The 23978-nt window shown below is 43.9% G+C and overlaps 1 protein-coding gene across 1 annotated transcript; it reads left to right on the top strand.

Annotated features, from left to right (window-relative positions):
- Positions 1-875: 875 nt before the first annotated feature.
- Positions 876-23381, top strand: LOC103769348 (WD repeat and FYVE domain-containing protein 3-like; the record flags this gene model as incomplete). The annotated part of the gene is made up of 21 exons (XM_008936536.1): positions 876-1010; positions 2883-3062; positions 4784-5017; positions 6898-6997; positions 8535-8695; positions 9241-9470; positions 10792-10901; positions 11778-11960; positions 13037-13194; positions 14612-14689; positions 15791-16039; positions 16141-16245; positions 17029-17082; positions 19384-19552; positions 19742-19905; positions 20749-20897; positions 21123-21243; positions 21614-21699; positions 21997-22077; positions 22599-22653; positions 23262-23381. Coding segments are annotated over 21 exons (2922 nt in total), but the record flags the coding sequence as incomplete, so codon positions are not given.
- Between the last annotated feature and the right edge of the window lie 597 nt (positions 23382-23978).

Genomic DNA, 23978 nt, shown 5'->3' with positions numbered 1-23978 from the left:
CGGGGGAGGACCGGGCACAGGGGGGGTGGGACCCAGCCTGGCACACGGGGGAGGACCGGGCACCGGGGGGAGGACCCAGCCTGGCTCACCCATCCCCGGTGCTGCGGTGAAGGGAGAGCAGCTCCCTGGGTTGGGCTGCCACGGTGTGGGCGTTGAAGGGGGCATCGTTGTGTCCTTGCTTTCCTTATTGTTTGGGGTTTTTTTGGTGCTTTGTATATTTATTTATTATTTTAAGAACGGGGTGTTGCTATTTTAGGGATTTCATGAGGTTAAAGACAAAGCGAAGTAGCGTTTATTGCAGAAGATTCCATGGGTCTGTGGGGAGGCACATCAGTTGTTGCTGGCAAATATCCCTACTCTCAACAGGCTGATTGCAGACTTCTTTAACTGTACGCCCCTGAGTGGGAGTTTTATGTTCCACAGCAGAGTCCCAGGGAGCCTCAGCACAGAGAGAGGCCACGCTCCAGACAGACAAGGTGCCGTTTAGATCGCTGACGGTTATTTGTAGGAACTGGGCAGTAAAAGCCCCAGGCTGGAAGGTGCTGGGCCTGCCCCTGTGCTCAGAGGAACACCCCCAGCACAGCACCTTCATGGTGCTGCAGTGAGGCTGGGGCATGGAGCTCCCCCCTGCTCACAGTGCTGACAGGTCCCTTCTTGTTTTAAAACACTGACACACTTTGAGAAGGTGAGAGTTGAGGTTATGGTGAGAAGGAATTTCTTCAGTGATATGTGACCTTCACATGAAACTTTCGGAGGGTGTGAAGCAATTCATGCTGCCAAATAAGCATGTTGTATGTACAATAAAAAGCAGTGTCACATTGTACAGGAGGAAGGGATTATTTAATGTTGTCTGTCTTCTCTTTCCCCTCTTACAGTTTGATTTAGATTCCATTTGGACATTCATATTTGGAGTTCCTGCTTCCTGTGGCACTGTCACCTCTTCAATACACAATGTTTGCACAGAAGCTGCCTTCTTGTTGCTGGGCATGCTGAGGAGCATGCTGAATTCTGTAAGCATAAAAAATTTGCTTCTATTTGAATATACAGAATTGTTCAAGTTTGTCATGAGGTCAAAAGCCAAACTGGAAAAGTTGAGGTTTTGTTAGTGTCACAACAAACCCAGCTGTTGGTTAAATTCATAACACTTGAAAACCATCACTCTCAGTGGGTTGTTCTACCTTACTTTATTTTTCAGTATCAGTAGAAGTTTTAGTGGCCACAAAATTAACACTGCTGCTTCACAAAAAGGCTGGGCCTTGTGTTTTACTGCAATTAAATCACAACAAGAAAGCAGAGAGATAAAATGCTCCTGGCAGAGATCGTTGAATTTCTTTCCTGATTACCATTCTGGGGGAATGTTTGGGACTGTATCCCATCTGCTCAGAGCTATGTGAGCTGCAGATCTCGTGCATGAACCTTCCACATGCAGAGAAGTCCCTCCAACTATTAATAGCCACATGCTGGAGGAAATGAATTTACTGCCAGAAAAATGTGTTGTCTTCTACCTTTGAATCCAACATCAAGAACAGTTTGGTTTGGAAACCAAAGGGGGTTTCTCAGTGGGAAAATTCTGTCTTTCATTGGAGCCAGAGTGCATTATCTGCTGAAAACTATCCTGTGAAGTGTGTGACAAGCATCACCTGCTGGGTTGTTGCCTGTGTGATCATTTGTGTTTGCAGCATCCTCTGAGGATCAATGCTTGCATGTCTCTGCCATGTGAACAGGTTCAGGAGTCTCTTCTGGACGTGTGTCTGGTTCCATGTTCATGACTTGCTACAGTACATGTGCCTGTTGTCACAGGTTCTCTCTCTTGCTGGTGACCTGTTGTGACATGTTTGGTCCTCACCTCTTCAGCACGTTTCTGACCTGTTCAGAGACATGTGCTGTCTCCCTCCCAAGGCTTATGTTCAGGTGTGCTGCCCCATTTTGGATTGACAGGGGTCAGGTCATGTTTACCAACACGTTTGGAATCATCCCATGTTAGGACACGTTTTGTCTCATAGTTAGTGGAGTATTGTAAAGAGGGCCAGTCTCCTGGGTGTGATGTGCTGGAGCACCTGCTCAGGCAGGGGTTACAGCTCTGTGCTGGGCTGCTGTGGGTTTATCACACCTTCAGTCGTGTGTCTGGCTGCATTTCATCCTATGGTTCCAGCCTGTTTGTCATGACATGTCTTGCTGTCATGTTTGTCACGTTCAGCTACATGTTTCTCCTGCATTTATGGCATGCTGCTGTGCTGCCCTGTGTGCAGTCACCTGATGGTGATGGCTTGGGCACACGTTCTCCTCTCACATCTTCTGTTGTCACCTGTTGCAGGCACAGGGTTTGGACACGTGGTGTGTGTTGTTGGTGGCTTGTTCAGTTGTCACATTCTGGAGGCAAGACTAGCCATGTGTTTGGTCACATTTATCCAAGTGTTCATTGTGTGGTGATGTGCTCAGACACATGTCCTGACACACTGAGTGAGGTTGGTCACCTTTGGGATGTGCTCAAACACATTTTGTGTCATTTTCTGTCACTTGTTTGATCAAGTCACATGTGGGACACTTCTGTCATGTGTTCTGGACACATGTTTGGCCATGTGTTCTGACAGGTGCTCCAGCATCTCTGGGCATGTTCTGGGTGTGCTTTTCACACTTGGTTACATGCCTGGCAACACGTCCAGTGACTTATTTCTGCTCTGGCTGAACAAGTCCTTGTCCATGTGCTTGATCCCCTTTGGCCCCATCTGGGATCACTCAGGATCACGTGTTCATTGCCTGTGTTCCAGTGTGTTTGGGTGAATGTTTGGCCCTGCAGCTCCTCTCCCAGCAGCTCCTTTCTGTAGTGAGCCTTCCTCTCTTAGTGGCACCTGTGCTGAGGTGCTGTTTGTGTTCCCACCCAGCCTTGGCAGTCAGAGGAAGAGGGCTCTTGGCTCCGGGAGTATCCAGTCACCCTGATGCAGTTCTTCAGGTACCTGTATCACAATGTGCCCGACCTGGTTTCCTTGTGGATGAGTCCAGAGTTCCTGTGTGCCCTGGCAGCAACAGTGTTCCCTTTCAACATCCGGCCTTACTCTGAGATGGTAAGAAACCCACCCAGCTAGCTGCTGGGTTTTTCCCTTGACTAGTGGTTTTAAGGATTTCTCAATTAACAGTCACACAGAGATGAAGGTCTAATTACCCTGCAGAAAGAAGTCATAGGTTAGGGTTGGATATTTTGTACTTGGCTTTTGGAACTGGGAGAAGTGCATGTTCAACTGAAGGGCAGTTGCTGTGGAGTGACACCTGAAACTGCATTTTAGGGCAAATGTAGATGGTTTATATATTTTATAGTGGACCATTATTTTCAATCCTAGGAGTGATGTTAGTTCATATTTACAAAACCAAAAGAGGCTGAGTCAGGCTATGCTTTCAGCCCTCTGCTCTGGAGACTGTGACAAAAGCTGAAGCTTCTTTTTTCTCCCACTTCCCATTTCTTTTTTTGTGGCTTAGCCACCAAGCAGTGTTCTTGTATTACCTGGAACTGCTGAGTTCAAGCCAGGAGAGTGAGGTTTTTGTATTGCTCACTGAAGTACTCTTTGAGCTTAGAGTCATTTACAGAGGGCACTATTTCTAGAATGTGGATGGAAAGGAAACACAGTTATTGTTAGCCAACATCTAAAAGTCACTGTACTAAGAACATGGAAGGATAGTTAGGCTACAGGTTGGCTAATGCTAGAACTAGGAAGGGTAGGATAAAATTCTCCAGGAAATACTTACTGGAGACATGCTGTCCTGCTCTTAATAGAAGTGGGAGATTTTTAAAGATGTATGCTGATGAGTCTCTCCTAAAGACAGTTTATTTTGCTTTTAAGTTAAACTTGCACTTGAAGTAGGTCCTAGGAGCTCTTGAGCTCACTCTCCCTCTAAAAAAAATGTGCTCCTTATAAAGTGATAATGCTGATTTGGCATTCAGCTGTATAATGTTTTTAGAGGAGCCTTGTGTCTCAGAGCAGGTTTTACTTTAGCTCCTAGACCTCTTGAAACTCTGTGTAGCTGCTGATAGCCTGAGTTCCTCACTCTTTGAGGGCTCTCTTGGATTTACTCCTCCAGCATTTCCCTGTAGAACTAATGAGTCCCCTGTGAAATAGATTGTCCTCAACGTTTGGTTACTTCACATGTAAGCCTGTTGAGAGAAACCATATTGTCTCCTCTTGTGTTTGGAGCATGGCTTTTGTTACAGCCCTCTTCAAGAGCTGGCTCCTCAAAGGTTCTTGTTCATCACAAGCAGGAAAGCTGTAGAGACCCTTTCTTATTTTTTTAGAGATTTTGGGAACCTGGCTGGCCCATAACTGCACTCTGATGGAGGTGTTGTATTAAAAACAGCCTCAGTTCCTTTTTTGTTTTCTGTCATATAAACCTGATAAATCTTTTTTAGTTGGCTGCCATCTTGATTTTTATTTTAACTATTTTTGTTAATAATGTTTTTCAAAACTTCTTGCAATGAGAAAAATTACTTTTGCAAAGGATCTAGAAATTGCTAAAATTGGTAAGTGAAATGTAAAATGTGGTGGTAATGTGAAATATTCACCTAGCTCATGCCAGTCTTCACTGGTTGCTGTTTGTCTTGGGAATCTGCAAGTAGAATTTGGGTGTTTCTCCTATTGTGTTTTAGGGAACTGATCATGAACATAATAATCTATTAAAAAGGCTTTTTAAGAAGCAAAACATGAATAGCCTGTGAAAGACAAGTAAAGAATAGAGTAGTGAGAAGACTGCTGTCAGCTGGCTGATCTCTAGAGTTTTAACTTGCTTTTTTTCACAGGTCACTGACCTTGATGATGAAGTTGGGTCCCCAGCTGAAGAGTTTAAAGCCTTTGCAGCTGACTCTGGCATGAACAGGAGCCAGTCAGAGTACTGCAATGTTGGCACCAAGACATACCTCACCAACCACCCTGCCAAGAAGTTTGTGTTTGACTTCATGCGTGTGATGATAATCGATAACTTGTGCCTCACACCAGCCAGCAAACAGACCCCACTGGTAGATCTTCTGCTAGAGGTACAGTTCCTTTGTGCTTTGTTTTGATTGTTTGGACTTTATTTTGACACTTCATTCCCTAAAATGTTTACCTTTCAAACTTAGAGAAGTGAAGACCTGGAGTTCAGTAGAATCCTGAGGATTGTCATGAAATAAGAGGAAAAAACCCAAAAGAACACTAGTGGCTCTTAGGTAGTAGTTAGATCACCTTTCTTTACAGCTTGACAAACCTAAGAAAGCAAATTCAGAGGGTTTATCTCTGTCTTCCTTTGAGAATGTTTTCTGGACATCTCCCTGCCCTCTGCCCTCAGCATTTGTGTGTGTTGGTGACCAGCTCAGGTGCTGACAGTCTCTGTGTTGCTTACCCAGCTTTTTTCTTGCTGTCTTGTTGTCCCCTCCACACCAGAGCTCTACTACTGGTTTTGTTGGCAGGCTCCTTAGCTTCTGTTTGGCCAGTCATATGGCTCTGTCAGCTGCTGAGCACACTGGTTTATTTCTGTTTTGTCCTCTCTTTAGAGCAGCCATGATCTTGTTTTGACATCTTAGCCAGTGCACAGCCTGAGAAGTTGTAGCTTTCCTCAAGTTTTATTTTTGTGGAGTATGCTTCACTTGTTAAACACCTTTCAGACCTGTATTGCCTTTTTAGAAATAAATAATATTCTAAATAGAAAATAATGACAGCTGTATTGGCTTTTTAGAGACTATAAAACCATAGCAAATCACTGTATCAATGTTAAGGTTTCTGTTTTATTCACATTGGATAAAAAGAAGTGGCAGGACGTGTGGTGCCACATGCTATAAGCACATACTCACAAAATGACTGTGCCATCCTCCTGTAGCTTGTCCTGTCCATGGCACCTGCAGGAAGCATCCCTCTCCTTCTGGTAGTGCTGAAGCCAGGCAGGAGGAGTTCAGTTGCTGCTTAACTGCCCACACCTCCTTCAGACAATGCATTTGGAAATGTTCAGTCCAGGCCAATTCACATTCCCTTTGACAGACCTGTTTGTTACCTCTTCTACGTGTTGCTGAGTCTTCCTGATTTTTTTGGCAGCTGCAGGAGTTTTGGGCTGTGCTTATTTCCTAGTAAAGCTCCTGGGCCATTTGGGCATCTCTGTGCTGCCACAAAGCAAAAAATGAATTGCCAAGAAATGCAGTTATACACAGACATCAGGAAGCATAGTTAAGGTCATGTTCAATTGGGTGCAGTTGCTTTGCTGCTGTTTGAATTTGTTATTACACATCAGTGTCACTGGCCTCAGCATAAAGAGAGAACTGGGTATGGACACGTGCTGAGCTGCTCAGGGCAAGGCAGAGCAGGCTGCCTCCAGCTTCTGTTGCTTTCTGGGACTGTTGAAGTGAATCATTCAGCCAGGTATGACTGAGAATGCACTGAACAACACAAGGTGGTGAAGTGGTTTTCCCCTTTAAGTGCAAAGGGAATTGGAGAAGTTGAGCAGATCTGTCTGTGGTCTGACTGCAGTAGGAGGCAGAACCCCATGGAGAGGAGGAGATCAGGCCACCTCTGACTGTCCATGGGCTGGGTTTTCCTGAAGGAGGTGACTGTGTGAACTGAGGGGATCACAGTTTGACCATATGTTTAGTTAGAGGTCTGTGTGCTGTTTTGGAATGTGTCCTGTCCTAGTTCCTGCTGTGGCAGCAGATAAATTTACTGAATTTACACAGGAACAATGCTCCCTCTGCAAGACTGCCTGCAGCTGATGTCTGCTCTCTGTAGTCCTAGATAAAGCCAAGGCTTTTTACTTGAGACAATGTTAAGAGAAAAAAACATAGTTCACAAGAGCTGAGAAAAAAGAAATTCACCTGGAACACCCCCTCTCCCCCACCCTTTTTTGCTCACTCAGATATGTTAATTATCTTAACATCACATTTCTTTTTATCAGGCTTCCCCTGAGAGATCAACACGAACACAGCAGAAGGAGTTCCAGACGTATGTTTTGGATGGAGTGATGGACCACTTGCTTGCAGCTGATGTGTTATTGGGTAATATAGCAAAGTTTAATTCTCAATCTGTTAATTGGAGAAAAAGGTTTTGATTTTTTTCTTTGTTAGTGTCCTGTTTTATTACAACTTGGTTGTCTTGACATTTTTTTCTCTGCCCTTTCCTTTCCTTTGACGTGCAAACAGTGTTGCTGTTTGCATGGCCCCTCACTGTCTTGATTGTGCTAAAGCTGCAAAATAGGTTATTCAGAGAAAACTATATGGCATGAAGCTTTTGGATATGTAAGCCAGACAGATTGCAGTCATGTCAAAAAGAACTGAAACTGGATCTTGCATCATCTCTCTTCTTCTTGCCTTGCTCAAGCTATCTTGAGCTTTTGTAATCTGTCACCAGGGGGACTTTGGTTTTTAAAGTCAGTTTTTTTTCCATTTCCTCCTACTGTAGTTTTCTTACAAACACAGAACCCCAGGAAAAAGCTCCTGAGATCAACACTCCCTTGGTCTGCTTAGTGAGTGGGTAGGAAGAGAATTAGAAGCATGCAACTCTGATGTCAGCAGGGTAGGCTGCCCCATGGTTTACAGATGGTCATGAAGTAGCCTGTAGGAACATTGCTGCTCAGGTGCCCAGCTGTATTTGACAGTGGCCTGCTGGACTTCCCAGGAGCTCTTGTTCTGCTCTGCCTCTACCCCAGATGTCATGGGGCAATGTGTTTCTGTTAGAAGTGCTTGTGAGGCTCCCCCTCCCTTGCCAGAGCAATGATTTCTCTTACTCTGGGTGCAGTGTGTTTGAAAATAAACCCAGAATAACGTTGCATGAAGTTCTGGGTCAGGTTCTGAGAAGAATCTCCTGTCCTTACCAGTACTTCTGTACAGCCCAGGAGCAGGATTTGGTCTCTCCAGGCTTTTCTTCTCCAGGGTTTTGCCAGCTTCCTCCAGGTGTGATGCCATCAGTTGCTTTATGTGCAGATGAGGCAACAAGTGAATAAATGTTGGGGAACTTCCAGCAAAATCAACACCACAGATTTTTTTTTCTTAGATTTTATTTTTTTTTCTTTTTAATGGAATGATTTGCAGTTTTCAAGCTTCTCTTAATATAGTTAGACTGGTATTTATGTCCATGCAGCTGATGTTCATTCACTCAGCTTTACAGAGCAGAGCACAGTGAGAGGGAAGTGCTGCCAGCTGATGGGACTTCTCATCTCAAGCTGCTTAAATTTTCTTTTTAAGAAAGCAAAGGTATAATTTAAAGAAGCTGCAGGTGGTTCTGCATGCAGGCAGCTCCAGCTGAAAAGGACAACTACATAAATGTGATGCCTGAGGATCACAGGGGTTCCATTGCTCCTGGACTCTTCCTGCCCCAGACCCCCTTTTTTTGGTCTCCATGACTGTTGATTTGAACAGTGACTTACCATCAAAGATGACTAGAGGGAAGCCATGAGGTTTTGGCTTTTTCTTTGACTGAGTCTTTTGATCTTTTACAGAAGTTTAGAAAGCCCAAACTAATGTGAATGTATTTAGGCAGGTGTGGGGGTTTTTTTTTGATAAAAGGAGTAAACTTTGGGATCTTTTTGTTGCCTAGGTGAAGATGCATCCCTGCCTATCACCAGTGGGGGAAGCTACCAAGTGCTGGTGAACAACGTGTTCTATTTCACACAGAGAGTGGTGGATAAGCTTTGGCAGGGCATGTTCAACAAAGAATCCAAACTGCTCGTGGAATTCATCATCCAGCTCATTGCACAGGTAACTGCTCTTCTCTGAGGCTGCTTGTGGGAACATCTTCCCAGGTTCTGCTGAAATCCATGGGCTGATGTCAGTGGCAGCACAGCAATGTGCTTTTCTTCCCCAGCCCTGCTCTTGCTTTACTGACCTTTCCTAGCACATCTTCTCCCTGTGGAATGCTTTAATATGGGGCAGTTGAGTAAAAACTGCTTTCTGATGACATTTTTTAGAAATATCTCAAGGTAAACAATGAAATTTACCTCACATGAATTTTGGGAAGCTTTCACAATATACCTTGACATTTTTGGGAAGCTTCCTCATGCAGTTTTGTTGGAGATTGTTAGAAGACTTTCATGTTACAAACCAGCAGCATCTTTATAGATGTTAAAATTATAAGTGTTTCATCATGTGTTAATGTCATTTTGGTCCTTGAAATTCATGGAATCAATGCTTTTAGTAAAATACTCATTTTGAGAAATGGGTATGGGTCGATTCAGGGGAAGGTTGTGTGGCAGCAGATTGATTTCCTGCTGTTATCTGATCATGGATTTTTTATCTCACATCAGTCAAAAAGAAGATCTCAGGGCCTGTCGCTGGATGCTATTTACCACTGCCTGAACAGGACCATCCTCTACCAGTTCTCAAGGGCACACAAGACTGTTCCTCAGCAAGTGGCTCTCCTTGATTCCCTGAGGGTCCTTACTGTGAATAGAAACTTAATTTTGGGACCTGGAAATCATGACCAAGAGTTCATCAGCTGCCTAGCTCACTGCTTGATTAACCTGCACGTGGGAAGGTAAATATCTCAGACAGAAGTTCCTTCCAGAACCAGGGCTGTGAAGTGTCAAAGTCATAGAATGTTTGGGCTGGAAGGGACCTCCAAAGGTCATCCAGTCCAACCCCCCTGCAATAGGCAGAGACATCTCAAACGAGGTCAGGCTGCTCAGAGCCTCATCCAGCCTGACCCTGAATGATTCCAGGGATGGGGCCTCCACCACCTCTCTGGGCAACCCACTGAAGTGATCTATCACCCTCATATTGAAGAACTTTTTCCTAATATCTAGGCTAGAAAAAGCCTAAATTAGGCTAGAAAAGGGCCCAAATCTGCCCTTTTCTAGCTTAAAGCCATTACCCCTCATCCTGTCACTCCAAACCCTTGTGAACAGTCCCTCCCCTGCTTTCCTGTAGCCCCTCTCAGGCACTGGAAGGTCGCTGTGAGGTCCCCCTGGAGCCTCCTCTTCTCCAGGCTGAACAGCCCCAACTCCCTCAGTCTGTCCTCCCAGCAGAGCTGCTCCAGCCCTCCCAGCATTGCTGTGGCCTCTTCTCTCTCAGCAAAGACACACATCTTGCAAATAAGTCAGCATATTCTGGATAACTGTATGTTAACTTCCAGCCAGGGAAAAGCAGCCAGGATTAAGTGATTCACTGTGAGATAAACTGGGTTGGAAGAGCCCAGGTATGGCCAACATTTTTACCTCCTTTTACACAGGTACTTTAAAATACTGGCACAAGTTCTTATCTAACCATTTTGTTGTTATCCTTTGGTAATTTGAAATGTTTTCAAGGTAGAGAGAAGCACTGGTGCTAAGTAATTAATAGTCAAAGGGATCTGTCACTGGATTTATTGTCTGTTGAGGCATTTCATACAGCTTCCATATCTTGGTGCTTGGATGTATAGCACTGAACAAATCCATCCACCATTGCTAAACCAGGTGCCCAGGACAAATGCTGTAGACACCTACTTTTCTGCAGTGCTGCAAAGACCTACCTCACTTTATTTGTTTTTTTTCTTTCCAAAAAGAATTACAACTTGTGTTTCATCCAAAGACACTTGGTAAGCAGCAGCAGAAACCCTGAAGTTCTCCACTTGTGGCCTTGTCTGGTTTGTGATTCTTCAAATGTTGTTGTCTTCCTGACACCAGTGCCCATGTCATGTCACACTTGATAAACCTTCAGTTCAGCTTGTGACCACAGCTGGTCAGAACTGAAGAGGACAGAACTGAAGACAGGTTGCTGTAGTAGCACACAGTTATGTTTGTGATGCTGTCACAGGGAATCAAATGCCTTTGCTTGAGTTTTCCTTTGTCTGGTGGTTGTTAATTATTATGTATTTGTAGCAACGTTGATGGGTTTGGATTGGAAGCAGAAGCCAGGATGACAACTTGGCACATTATGATCCCCTCTGATATAGAACCAGATGGAGTCTACAATCAAGATGTCAGTGAAGGTAATCTGAGAGTGACCAAGCCACAGATCTCTGCTAATGCCACTGCTTTATAGTCCTCTCTAGGCTTCTACCCAGTTACTCTTAGGGCTGGGGGGGTGTATGTATAAAAACACACCAAAAATAGATGAAAAAGCCAGGTAGAAATACCAAGACAGACATATCCAGGATAAGTCACTGTTTTGTTAAAATAACAAAAGCTCTTAACATTGTTCTGGACATGCTCCAGAATTAGAAATACTGCTGTGTATGCACTGAGTTGGATACAACAGAAAAGGGTCCTTTTAAGTGTGCACCATGGTTTTGTGTCAGCTGGAGCTTACATGATTACAGGTAAGAAATAACTGGTTAAAGCTATAGAGTTATTATTCAGTGACATCCTCAGCATATTTTACTCAAAGGAAATTTATATACTAGCTGTGGAAGGAAAGGATTCAGTGATTTTATCTTTATTTTCTTCTCACATGGATATATTCAATATTTATGCAGGTGTGTATTTATGCACACAGCCATATATAAAAGTAGTAAAATGTAATGTATGTGTGGAATTGTATGTGTGTTTGTAGGCATATACTAGTATAAGTTGTTGGGTTTTAAATCTCATTTTGTTAAAAGATGGATGTGGGAGAAGAATCACAATAATCAGAGCCAATGTTTCAGATTCACAAAGGAAAAAATTGCCAAAACTAACTGTTAGATACTGTCTGACAGAATATTAATGGCAAAAAAAAGACAGTCTGGCCAAAGCATTTTGTGTGTCATGCAAGAGGGGAAAAACTAGAGTGTTAATTGCAGAAATTATTTGGTTCACTACTGTAAAAACACCTTTTCTATAAGCAGCCCAAAAAGCTTGCTCTTTGTGATCTTGTACCCATGCAGGTCGCCAGCTGCTTTTAAAGGCCATAAACAGAGTCTGGACAGAGCTGATCCACAGTAAAAAACAGGTTTTAGAAGAAGCTTTCAAAGTGACTCTACCTGTCAACGATCGTGGCCAAGTGGATATAACTGTTGCCAGACCTTTTATTGAGGAGGCAAGTCTGAAGTGCTGGCAGAATCACTTGGGTAAGTGTCACTGAGGATCAGTCTGTCCGGAATGGTGGATGTTTGGCTCAGCCTGGCTGGTGTTTGCTCAGGTTTCCAGTGTCTCCCTGACAGACACTGTGTTTGCAGAAATGTTTTGAGGAAAGTGAAGGGTCTTTGGAGAAATTATCAGCATAGTAATGTAGTAGTGGTTTTAAAAGAAGAAAGCTGAGAGGTGGAGTGAATTAAGAAACAGTGAGGAACATGAGCATGGACTTTGTAAATCAAAGGTAGCCGATAACAGCGTGATCCATGAGTGGAATATTGGGAGAACATTAAACTCTTGAGAGCTGGGGTTTTTTACTTCAGTTTTCAAGTGAGCACATCAGTCCTGTGGACTGGGCTGTCAGCTGGATGGCTGGATGTGCACAGAAAGGTGCAGCAGACCCACCTGTCCTCCACTCAGCACAGCATATTTTGCTGCCACATTGGTTAGTAGAATCATGTTGTAGCTCCTTTTTGGGTAGAGATATGGTGCTCAGCTGTACTTTTTCTTTTGGCTAGTATCTACTGTTTATAACAAATTACATAAATTCTGCTGTCTTTGTAACTGCTTTGAGAAAAAAAGTATTTCTCTAGATGCTATCTCTTTCCTTTGGAATGCCCACTTGTTCTTGAATGGGGGAAAATCTGCAAAATTAAAGTTGAGGGCAGAGGGAGGCTAAGTCATGATTTTGTTTGTACATAGCTGGTTTCCACCTCCTCCAATAAGGACAGAATTTCATGGACACCATTTCTGATAATCAATAAAATGAGTAACAAATCTGTTTGTCATGCTTCATTCCAAAATGAAGCAGTTCCCAGGTTGCACCTGGGCACCTTTCCTCAGACAAGGCATGAATGCTTGGCATGAATGTAAATGCTGCTGGGCACTGTGAAAGCAAATAAGTAATAACCAAAAAAACCTCAAACAAACAAAAAATACACACAAAAAAAACATAATCCCCATAACATCCAGCTTTTTAAAGCATATTCATTTTAAAAAAACAACTGTTATGGGGGGAGTGAGAAAACTGCCACCTAAGAACTGCTCCAAAGGCTTTCTCTTTGTTTTGCAGCTCATGAGAAGAAATGCATCAGCAGGGGGGAGGCTTTGGTTCCCAGCACACAGTCCAAGCTCTCACGAGTGAGCAGTGGGTTTGGGCTCTCCAAGCTGACTGGCTCCAGGAGGAACCGCAAGGAGAGTGGGCTGAACAAACACAACCTCTCCACACAGGTAAAAATCCAGCAACGCGTGTTCAGCCTTTCTGGTAAATATTCCAGTGCAAGCAATCCTGCAGAATGTGAATGAAACCTAGTGCTGGGTTTTCTTTCCTCTTTTTGAATATCCAGACTGGTTCTTTTGCTTCTGTGTCCCCTGATCTAGTAAGTGCATCTGTAATATGCCAAGAATTGCACTTTTTGGTGGTGGTGAGACTGCTCAGCTGCAACTTCTGGTTACACAGATGCTCTATTCCTTTGCTAGTCTGGGTCCTAAATTCAGTTTGCAGTCCTGCTCTGAAATGGAAGCTGTGAGACAGAGAGGTGCTTGTCTTTTTTTCCATCCTGCCCTCAAGATTATGTGGTTTAGGAAAATCCCTATCATGAGGAAACAAATGTGGCTTTGCACCACTTGTGCTACAGAGAAGAGTTCACCAAAGCAATATGTGATGGTAGGAGTGGATGTTCACTTTACAAACCTGTTTCCTTAATAAAAGAACAAAGAATCAGACCACAGTAGAACAGCAGTGGTTTTATCAGTAGGGTAAATGGTTTATCAGTACCTGTGGGGCTTTGCAGGGGGTCAGTATAAAGTTTAGTGTAAACTAACTAAGTTAGTGAGTGTAAAGCATTGAAAACAAAGGAAAGAGAGGGGTTTGGAAGTTTTGGGGGATTGAGTTCTTACTGTCTTTAGCACTTGAAAACTGGGGACACGTTGGGTAAAGGGGGCAGGTGTATTCCTGCCACAAGGAAGGGTGTAACTCCTGTTAACTTAGGAGTCTGTGTCCTATGATACCTTGCCAGTTCTCTTTCTGACCTGCAAGTTCTTCAGTGGCTTTGGCAAGATAAAGAATTCTCAGTGCTCTCAGTCCTTTTCCTGGTGAGCAGGATGCACATTAAAAGGAGAAGGAAGGAGCTCACAAGCTGGGCTGGTGTGAACCCTTGCTGACTGCACCCCTGGAGGGAGCAGGGACATTGCAGTACCCAGGGAGGGGTGCTGGTGTCTTGAGCATTTCCAACAGGCATCCAAAAAATAGTATCAAAAAACAGTACTTCAAAGGATATAGGGAAAAGTAGTAATATCTGTCAGTGCCTGTCTTTGGCTGTTTGGGAATGTTCTGAACTGTCAGTCATGTATTTGGAATATTTTTCCAAATGTTTGCCAGTTTCTACACATGAATTTACTGCCTATTAAAAAAAAAAGGCACAAAAGAGGAAAACACAAAAAAACCCCAAACCTTAAATACTGTTGCATGCAGTAGTGTGAAATTCATCATCTAAATAATTTTTTTTAAAAAGAAACTACCTTTATAACTACCACAAACTGCCTTTGTGAGCAAGTTTAGCAAGGTGATGTATTCATAGGCTTTTCATTTCAAGAAAATCTTCTCTTATAAACTCTTATTCTGTTTGTCCTCTTCCCTTTGTGTTAGGAAATCTCCCAGTGGATGTTCACTCACATTGCAGTGGTTCGGGACCTGGTTGATATGCAGTACAAGGAATATCAGGAGGTATGCTTCAGAAGATTAATTCCCTGACACCTTGACCTGTTAGGTTGTGCTGATCCTGTTCCTCCATATGAGGCTTCTAAAATATTAGGTTGTCATTGGTGAAATGCTTGGAAGTTTAGATAGAGATGTTGTTTTTAGAGGTTTTTTAAAGTGCAGTCAAATAAATCAAGGAACTAATTTTGATCTGGTTGTAGGTGAAAACTCTTGTAACAATATTACATCTGAATTTTTTTTTTTCAAGAAGCATAAGTCATGACTCAGAAGTGTTAGCAGTGTAAAAAAAAAAAGGTTAAAAAAAGGGAGAGAGGGAGATATTGGAAATATACTAGAACATGCTATCTTCCCAAAATACTGTACAAAAACTTCAGGGAATCATTGTGTACAAACACTACTTCTAGAGTAATGCAAAGAAACTTTTATGGTACCTTTCCCAAATCCTGCAGGAACAGACAAATGGCTGCTCTGTGCCTTCCAGAATGAAATCATCACCTGTGGTTGCTTCCAAACGTCCCCCAGAAACCTTGGGTTCAAACTAGTTGCCAAGCTGCAGGCTATAAATCTTAAGAAATTGGCTTCCAATTACTTCTTAATTACAATCTTAAGAAATTGGCTTCCAATTCTAAGAGAAACAAGTAATTAGTTAAAAAAAACAACCATCAAACTTTGCTTCATTTAACTTCTCTCTCCAGTGTAAGGAGAGACTGGAAAGGCCTCCGAAAGGATTTTTCTTTCCTTGCTCAAAATCCTTTCTCAAAATCAATGGATTAGTGTTAGTTGATTAGTTCTTTTACATTTGCCATTTAGAAATACACTCCATGAATGATATAAACCAGAAGCAGAGCTTTGCCCTTTCCCTTTCCTTTTTTATTGAGAACACTGCAACATGAACCCCACTTTAACGGCAGCTGACACCAGAAAGCTCCTTAAGGCGAGCTGCAGAACGCTACTAGAGCTATGAGTAATTACATCTTTTCTCTGAAATGGAGTGAAAATGTCTCTGAGATGTGGTGAACTGTCTCTGAAATGGAGTGAGAATGTCTCAGCCCAGCCCAGAGACGGGCTTAGCACTGCCCCTGATGCGTGTGCCCCGTGTGTGCGCAGCGGCAGCAGGACGCCCTGCGCTACGTGGCGGAGGAGTGGTGCCAGCTGGAGTACGAGCTGCTGCGGGAGCGGGGCCTCTGGGGACCCCCCATCGGCTCCCACCTGGACAAGTGGATGCTGGAGATGACCGAGGGGCCCTGCAGGATGAGGAAGAAGATGGTGCGCAACGACATGTTCTACATCCAGTACCCCTACCTGCCCGAAGCTGAGCAAGAGACAAACCTGCTGGTACGTGTTCCTGGCTTTGGGGTGAGGCGTTTTACACCCTCTTGTGAAATCTGTATTCTTTTAAGGCACACATTTTAGTGTTACCTGCTATTCTCTTGGTATGTTCTAAATGGTTGCTGGAGATGACCGAGGGGCCCTGCAGGATGAGGAAGAAGATGGTGCGCAACGACATGTTCTACATCCAGTACCCCTACCTGCCCGAAGCTGAGCAAGAGACAAACCTGCTGGTACGTGTTCCTGGCTTTGGGGTGAGGCGTTTTACACCCTCTTGTGAAATCTGTGGGGTTTTAAGGCACACATTTTACCCCGTTGGTGTTACCTGCTATTCTCTTGGTACGTCCTAAATGGTCAGTCCAGTCCAGTTGGTCCTCATAGTATGCTCAGGAAAGAGGCTGAATCACTCATCTCCAGTAAGCTTGGAGAGTAGCAGTTGCAGCATCAGGTGCAGTGTGCTCAGAGCAGCACAGTGACCGTGCCAGTGAACAGCAGAGGCATCTGCACAAGCCTCTAGAGCCTGAGAAGTATCATAACTATAGGAGGGTTCAGTCTGATTTCTTGGCCTTATGTTAAAGAACGTGGTAAACAGTGATCTGGGAAAAAAAACCCCAAGCCTTAGTTTGGATGCTTTTGGGATATCTGCTTTCATCTGTCTGCAAATGTGAATGTAGGCTGTGTAGCAGAAATGCACGTGGCCATTGAAAGCTTGGCAGTTAGTTCCTGTTGAGTTGGGAACACCATTTTTGAGAAATGAAGCAGTCTTTATTGTGTCTTTTTAGACATGCAGGATTTTTTCCCTCAAAGCAAGCACAAGTGTCAAAATACTTAAAACAAGAAAACAGAAATAGCACTCAACCAGTTTTAAAGCATTAGGTGTCTTTGTCTGCTTGCCATCTGGCACAGAGTGGCTGTACTGACAGTCTAATTCACACAAGGTGAAGAACATGCCATCATACATTCTTCTCTAAAGTGTTCTTTCTCTGATGCTTATATAACTGATGCCCTGTTTTCAGTCTGACTTCTCAAGTAGACTTCCTGAGACATCTGATGATGCCATTCCTCAAAAGGTAAAGAAACAAGTACACTGACTGCAAGAATGTAAAATAAATACAACTTTATTCCTCCTGCATGTTAGGCAGTCTTAACAAGGCTTCCACGTTTGGCTTTCAACTTGCTCTTTCAGTAAATATTTCCAGGCCTAAGGGGTTTTTCAGTAATCACGTTAGAAGATGTTCCTGTGCTCTGTTCAGCCTTCACCTAATAAAACTTCCTGTAGCTCTTACTTGGCTGCACACTAACAGGCTGTGTTGGGCTGTGCTGTCACTCTTCTCACTGTGTGAAGTGTTGTGGCTTTGGGATCTGGACTAATGACTGGTGGAATGTTTAGTGATGGGCAACACGATGGTATGGAGGGCACTCACTGGGAAAGTCCATGGCTCTTTCCAAGAGAGCATCTAGCTAGTGAGCAGTTTTTCTTCTTGGTGGCCATAATGGGCTGCAACAGGACTATTTGTGTTAGAGCCCAGAACAATCCTGTCTCAGCTGATTTCACCTCATTTTTGCTATTCATGAAGTACATACATTTGTTTGAAGAGAAGAATCCTGCCTGGAAAGTGGCAGACTTGTTTGGAAGTGAGTGCTCTGCAGGATGTCCATGCTCATGGGCCTCTTCTCTCCTCATTACACTCACAGTCTTGCCCATCACTAACTACAACGTGTACTGTGCCATCACTGATTTCAGCAATAAACTAATACATAGAAATTACAGTAATTCTGTTATACGGAATATCTGATACAAATTGTTGCTGTTTTCCTTTCTTCATGTTAACAGTGCTTGTTAGGATTTCTCTTTTCAGGCCATATTGAAGTTGTTTCCACAGAGGTTTTAGGCATCATTTAAGTGGCATTTTTGTGGTGATGAGGAGTGAAGACATAGTTGAACATAAGTGAGCAAATTAGATCATAGTACCTTAGATTTTTCATTTTGAAGGCAGCCAATTTGACCAGAAATAATAAATGCCTGTGTCACTGATTTTAATCTCATTATCTTGAGCATCCACTTTTAATAAAGCCAGTTTGGTTTTATGGGCCATTTAGTTTCCCACTATACTATCAAACAGCTCAACCAACAAAACCCCAACACATCACGTTTTATGTATTTCCAGTTATTACTGCAGAAGTGGCCAGGGGAAAATCTTGACTGAAATGGCAGTGTTAGTGTACAACTCCACATAATGGAAAGCATTAAATGGGATTTATAATAATAATGTTTTGTAATTATCCCAACCTAATTTTGAAATCCATGGGAAATGAAAGAAAATGAAAAACTTCTTTTCTTTCTTATAAAAGAAAATAAAACAAATATTTGTGATGGGGAACTGAACCCATTGACAAAGCTTTCTGGAGTCTGAGAGCAGGGTTAAGCAATATTCAGAGAAGAAAGTTCTCAGCTGCAGTGTAAAATCACTGTGGGTTCATCCATCCCTGAACGTCAGCATGTTTTAGTTTCAGAAAGGCTCTTGACTCTTTAATAACTTTTTTCTCTTCAGCTCTATCTCCATTGACCTTTCTGACATATTTATTGTCCTCAGTTCTTATTTGTATTTCAAATGTCACCTCTATAATCTAGTGAGGAACATAGAATTAGCCTGTGGTTGGGGACAGGATGGAGAAAGGGGGATAAAAAAACAACCAACCAACTAAAAAAAATGTTGAACAAAACAAGCCCCAAACAAAGCAAAACAAAAAAACAAGCCAAAAACCCCAAAAGAACCCAAACCACCACCCTAATGAACTGTATCATAATCCCTTGTCATCCTCCAAAGGTACAACCAACGCCCAAGGAATTGGGTTAAATGGATCCTCTTGTGCCAATCTCATGCTCACAACCAACCAGAATCTTTACAAAAAAAAAAAAGCCCAACTGAATTACTGAAGAATTTCCAAGCCCTAAAGCCAGTCCCCAGCTGCTTTTAGTTCCTGTCAACTTCCACAGATGTGCATCTTCCCTTGAGGCAATTTTTAATTGAAACTGTTGCCATCTGGCTAAGGAATAAGCAGCCTGTGTTGTGGGGAGTTAGGAAAGATGATAAAATGGCCACCTGACCTCCTCAGCCTTTAGCACGAGCAGCCCAGCCTGTTGTGACAGTTCACCACAGCCTGGCCACCCTTCTTGTTTCCCAGTTAGCTTTATCCGCAGGCGTTTCTGCCAGCCCGTTGGCACTGGGGCGGCTGCAGTGGCAGGTTGGTGTGTGACTGAGCACACAGAGCACTGGATGGGCACGCACCGTGCTGCACCCAGTGCCCTGGGACACCTCCACGGGGCGAGGGGGGGTTGGCTGAGCAGACAATCTCCCCTCACTCCCCAGAAGCCCGCCCGGTACCGGCGCGCCGTCAGCTACGACAGCAAGGAGTACTACATGCGCCTGGCCTCGGGCAGCCCCGCCGTCCTGCAGGACGCCATCGAGGAGAGCAGCCTGGGGGAAGCCTCTCAGCAGGAGCCAGAGCACGGCGAGGACACCATCGCCAGAGTCAAAGGTCACTTCTCTTGCTCTGTCTTGAGCTCTTTGCTTTGAATTCATCTGCTTTTTCAGCTTCTCCCGCGTTGCGTTAAGCGCAAGGATCCCGCGGGACTCGTGTGTCCTGGATCAGTAGCTTCCAAGTTTTTGGCAAGTGAATTTTTAATGTCAGGTTTTTATTTGTTTATCCCCTGCTCTTCTTTTCCAGGCCTGGTGAAGCCTCCCCTGAAACGATCTCGCTCTGCTCCTGACGGGGGAGATGATGAGAACCAGGACCAGTCCCAGGACCAGCTCGTTGAGGGGAGTTCCATCGACGAGGAGGAGAAGACTGACAACACGACTTTGCTTCGGCTCCTCGAGGAAGGAGAGAAGGTACTGTGTCCTTCACACACACTAAGCACTTACTGGGCCTGAATATCTGCACTGTGTGTCACAAGCTGAATTTGCTTGGTATTTTGTCACCTTCTTCCTCAAAACCAAACGTGTTCTGGTTCAGAGTCATCCTGAGCTGAAAACCCTGAACTGGGAACATTCTTTCTCTTTCCTTCTTCCTGCTAGAGAAAAAAGAACCTGTCCTGAAATGAAAGCTGTGAGCTATCCCATGCTTGGTTTATTATCCTGTTAGATTAAGGAGTCCAGACAGAAAAAATACATAGAAAATGTAAATACTGAACTTCTTGGATTGTCTGTAATGACAATTGTTCCTTTCATTAGGCTGTAAAACCTTGATAACTTGTTTGTTATTTTATCTCCAAGAATGACCATGCTGTGTATTTGATATTCCAGACTTTGCCTGAAGTATACTACTAAATACATTTGTGATCGTTGTTAAGTGAGCTACAATTATTTTATCTCCAAGAATGACCATGCTTTGTATTTGGTATTCCAGACTTTGTCTGCCTGAAATATACCACTAAATACATTTGTGATCATTGTTAAGTGAGCTACAGGTTCTAAAATATGCCTCAGAAGTGTGGTGTGAGAGGATAAGTTGGTTGATATATAAATCCAGACCACACAGAGGAGGCTTTATTTAACTCCTTGTCACATTGCTAATCGCGGGCGTTGGGTATGCCTCTGGTTAAGGGGGAAACTGCACAATTCTTGCTGTATCTCCACGTGGCAGAGCAGTGTCTGGGGCTTGTCCTAACAAAGCAGTGCTTTGAGCCTGAGCTCGTTACCTTGCCTTTGTTCAGTGTCTGCTTTCCCTCCCAGATCCAGCACATGTACCGCTGTGCCCGCGTTCAGGGCCTCGACACCAGCGAGGGGCTGCTCCTCTTTGGGAAGGAGCACTTCTATGTCATCGATGGCTTCACCATGACAGCCACCAGAGAGATCCGGGACATCGAGACGCTGCCTCCAAAGTGAGCACCTCAGCAGACACAGCTCTGAGGAGTGAGCTGCACAATAATGTCACATTCAGAAAGACCCCTGGAGCAGTTTCCTCCGTGCTGACAAACTGCTCAGTACAGTAAATTGTGAAAATCAACTGTTTCTATTGCTGGACTCTCATCTGAATGAAGCAAATAATTCTTTTAATTTATCTTCTTTTTAATCTCTTCTCTCTTGCCTGTTTTGCTCATTTGCAGGATGCATGAACCAATCATACCAAGGGGAGCAAGGCAGGGCCCGAGTCAGCTCAAAAGAACATGCAGCATTTTTGCCTATGAGGATATCAAGGAAGTGCATAAAAGGAGATACCTTTTGCAGGTAATTTTGACACTGTTGTTGGATTGAGGAGCCAGATTTGGAATTTTTTACAGTGTTGTCATGTTTAAAAAGTAAAATAAATATGTAACTGATAAATATTTGGGAAGTGAAACCATTCATTGTGCTGAAATGAGGTGTTTAAGTTGGGCATCCTTGTCTGACTCTTTGGCTTGCTGTGGTTTGGTTTGTGGTGTGCATGAGTGAATTTTGGTGTTCCAAAAGGAAAACATCTGGCTGCACTGAGGCAAGTCTGCCTCACCACAGTTTGGTGTCAGATGTAGTACAGTGGGACTAAACTGCTCTGTGCCTCACCCTCAGGTGATGAGCAGATGCATCAGTGTTGACATGGGTTTGTCCTTCTTGTTTTCAGCCAATTGCAATTGAAGTTTTCTCAGGAGACGGACGGAACTATCTTCTAGCTTTCCAAAAAGGGGTTAGGAACAAAGTTTATCAAAGGTACTGTAAAATAAGTTAGAATGTTTGCAAATGTCTGTGTTGAGCTGTGTTTGGGCCCACAGTGCCCTAACAACCAGAAGCAGATTGTGAGGGTGGTGGGTGTTGGGCAGCAGGTGACCTGACAGCAGCTCAGTGCTGCTCGAGGGACTCACCAGGAGGCCCCAGTGCAGGACTGGTGGCGTGTGCTCTGTGGGAACATCTTGTTGAAGCTGTCACACAGACTAAATGCAGTGTTCCCAAGGAGAAGACATACCAAGGACAGGAGTGCTCATGTCAATCTTCTCCCTGCTGCTGCAGGTTTTTGGCTGTGGTGCCATCTCTGACTGACAGTTCGGAGTCGGTGTCTGGGCAGAGACCAAACACCAGCGTGGAGCAAGGGTAGGTGATTCTGCTCCTCACAGGCTCCTGAGTTTCCAATAAATGATGTGTGTAGTGGTCAGGATTCACTGCAACCTGAATTTAAAATTGGGTATGACCAAATTAAATAGGTAGTGATGCTGTGTTGTGGTTATTTGAAATGCACTGACGTCGTTAGCAGCATTGGTAGATGTTCTTACCAATTAATCTGTGCTGTCAGGATTAACCTTGCCAGTGTTGTGTTCTGAAAGGAGCTGGAGTGCCCAAGCCATCAGATTTGTCAAGTTTGTAAAGATATTTTCCTTATTGGCAGACTCTAAGATATATTTGTACTTGCACTGAATTGCATCATTAATGTGCATAATGTTAACAGTATGTGCTTAGAAATAGCAAAGGCACTGCTAAAGCAAAAAGGAACAAAGCCTTGTCTTTCTAATTGTTACAGTTTATAAGTTCTAATCTTGAAATGTTGTATTGTCTTGTGAAGATGGAACCCTGATCTCACTGCTGAGTCAGAAAATGCATTTCCTTCTTCCCACTAGGTCTGGCTTGCTTAGCACTTTAGTGGGAGAAAAATCTGTTACTCAAAGATGGGAAGTAAGTATGAAATTCTGGGTTGTTTTTCTTTCTAAGTTCCACATTTTATAGTAATATGTAATTAATTAGTGCCATAAATTGTATCCTCTTATTTGAACAGGTAGAATATACTACTATAGAAAGTGTCTCTCAACATATTAGTTTGTAGTATTTCATGTTAAAATCATAAAATAAGCAATGGTTCTACTGTTGGAAGTGCAGGAGGAAGGGCTGTGGTGAAAGCTGGGGTAGATTTAGGTTAGATGTTAGGAAAAAGTTCTCTAGTATGAGGGTGATGGATCACTGGGGAATGGGCTGCCCAGAGAGGTGGTGGAGCCCCCATCCCTGGGGATGTTCAAGGTCAGGCTGGATGAGGCCCTGAGCAGCTTGACCTTGTTGGAGATGTCCCTGCAGACTGCAGAGGGGTTGGACTGGGATGACCTTTGGAGGTCCCTTCCAGCCCAAACCATGCTATCAATCTATGAAGGCCAAAAGTGGAGTGAGCTTTGTACTACTGAAGGAAGTGTTGTGTGTTTGGGGAGAGCTGAATGCTCTGGCAGTCAGACAGCACAGACATTTGGGTGCTGTGATGTGGGTGCTTCACAGTGGTGTTGTCTGTCTTCCCTAAGAGAGGAGAGATCAGTAACTTCCAGTACCTGATGCACCTGAACACCCTGGCGGGCAGGTCCTACAATGACCTCATGCAGTACCCTGTCTTCCCCTGGATCCTCGCAGACTACGACTCAGAGGTAAGCAGAGCATCTTGTCAGCAATCTTTTATGGGCTGGAGGTTTTGCAGATATTCCAGCTGGCTCGTGTTGCCTCGGTAAAACTGAGGTTTATCTGTACTGCAAGGTGTTTGATTTAATCTGTTTTGTGATGTTCCTCCCACTTACCAGTGGGAGGACAGAAGAGATTCTCGGCTGTCCCGTGCAGGCAGGTGCTTGCCTGTGCTGGTTTTGTGGGTGTTTCTGGGCTGTGCAGAGGGCCAGGATATGTTGCTTGTTCTAAGGCAGTTGCTTCTTTGTTGCAGCAGTTCCTCCAAGTCTTTGCATCCAGCTCAGCTGAGTATCCTGAAGGGCTGTGCCCCCAGAGCAAGCGTGCTTCTCCAGAAGGCTGTGGTGGGGGCTGCTGTGAGATCTGGCCCCACTGCTTTTGAAAAAGATGAAACATCCCATTAGTGCTTTTGTGGGCAGCCGTTGCTACCAGACAGACCATGACATAAAATATTATTAGGGTGTTTGTGGAGTGTTCAAGAACAGAATGAAGGGGGTGGGAACTGGGGAACAGGATGAGGGGAGAAGGGCAAACGTTATCTGGAGCCCAGATGTGTCTTAAGATAAAAA

Source organism: Merops nubicus, unplaced genomic scaffold, assembly GCF_000691845.1.
Source record: "Merops nubicus isolate BGI_N331 unplaced genomic scaffold, ASM69184v1 scaffold11543, whole genome shotgun sequence".
Classification (NCBI taxonomy): Eukaryota; Metazoa; Chordata; class Aves; order Coraciiformes; family Meropidae; genus Merops; species Merops nubicus.
Note: the sequence above shows the minus strand (reverse complement) of the source record. Positions and strands in the feature narration are given on the sequence as shown.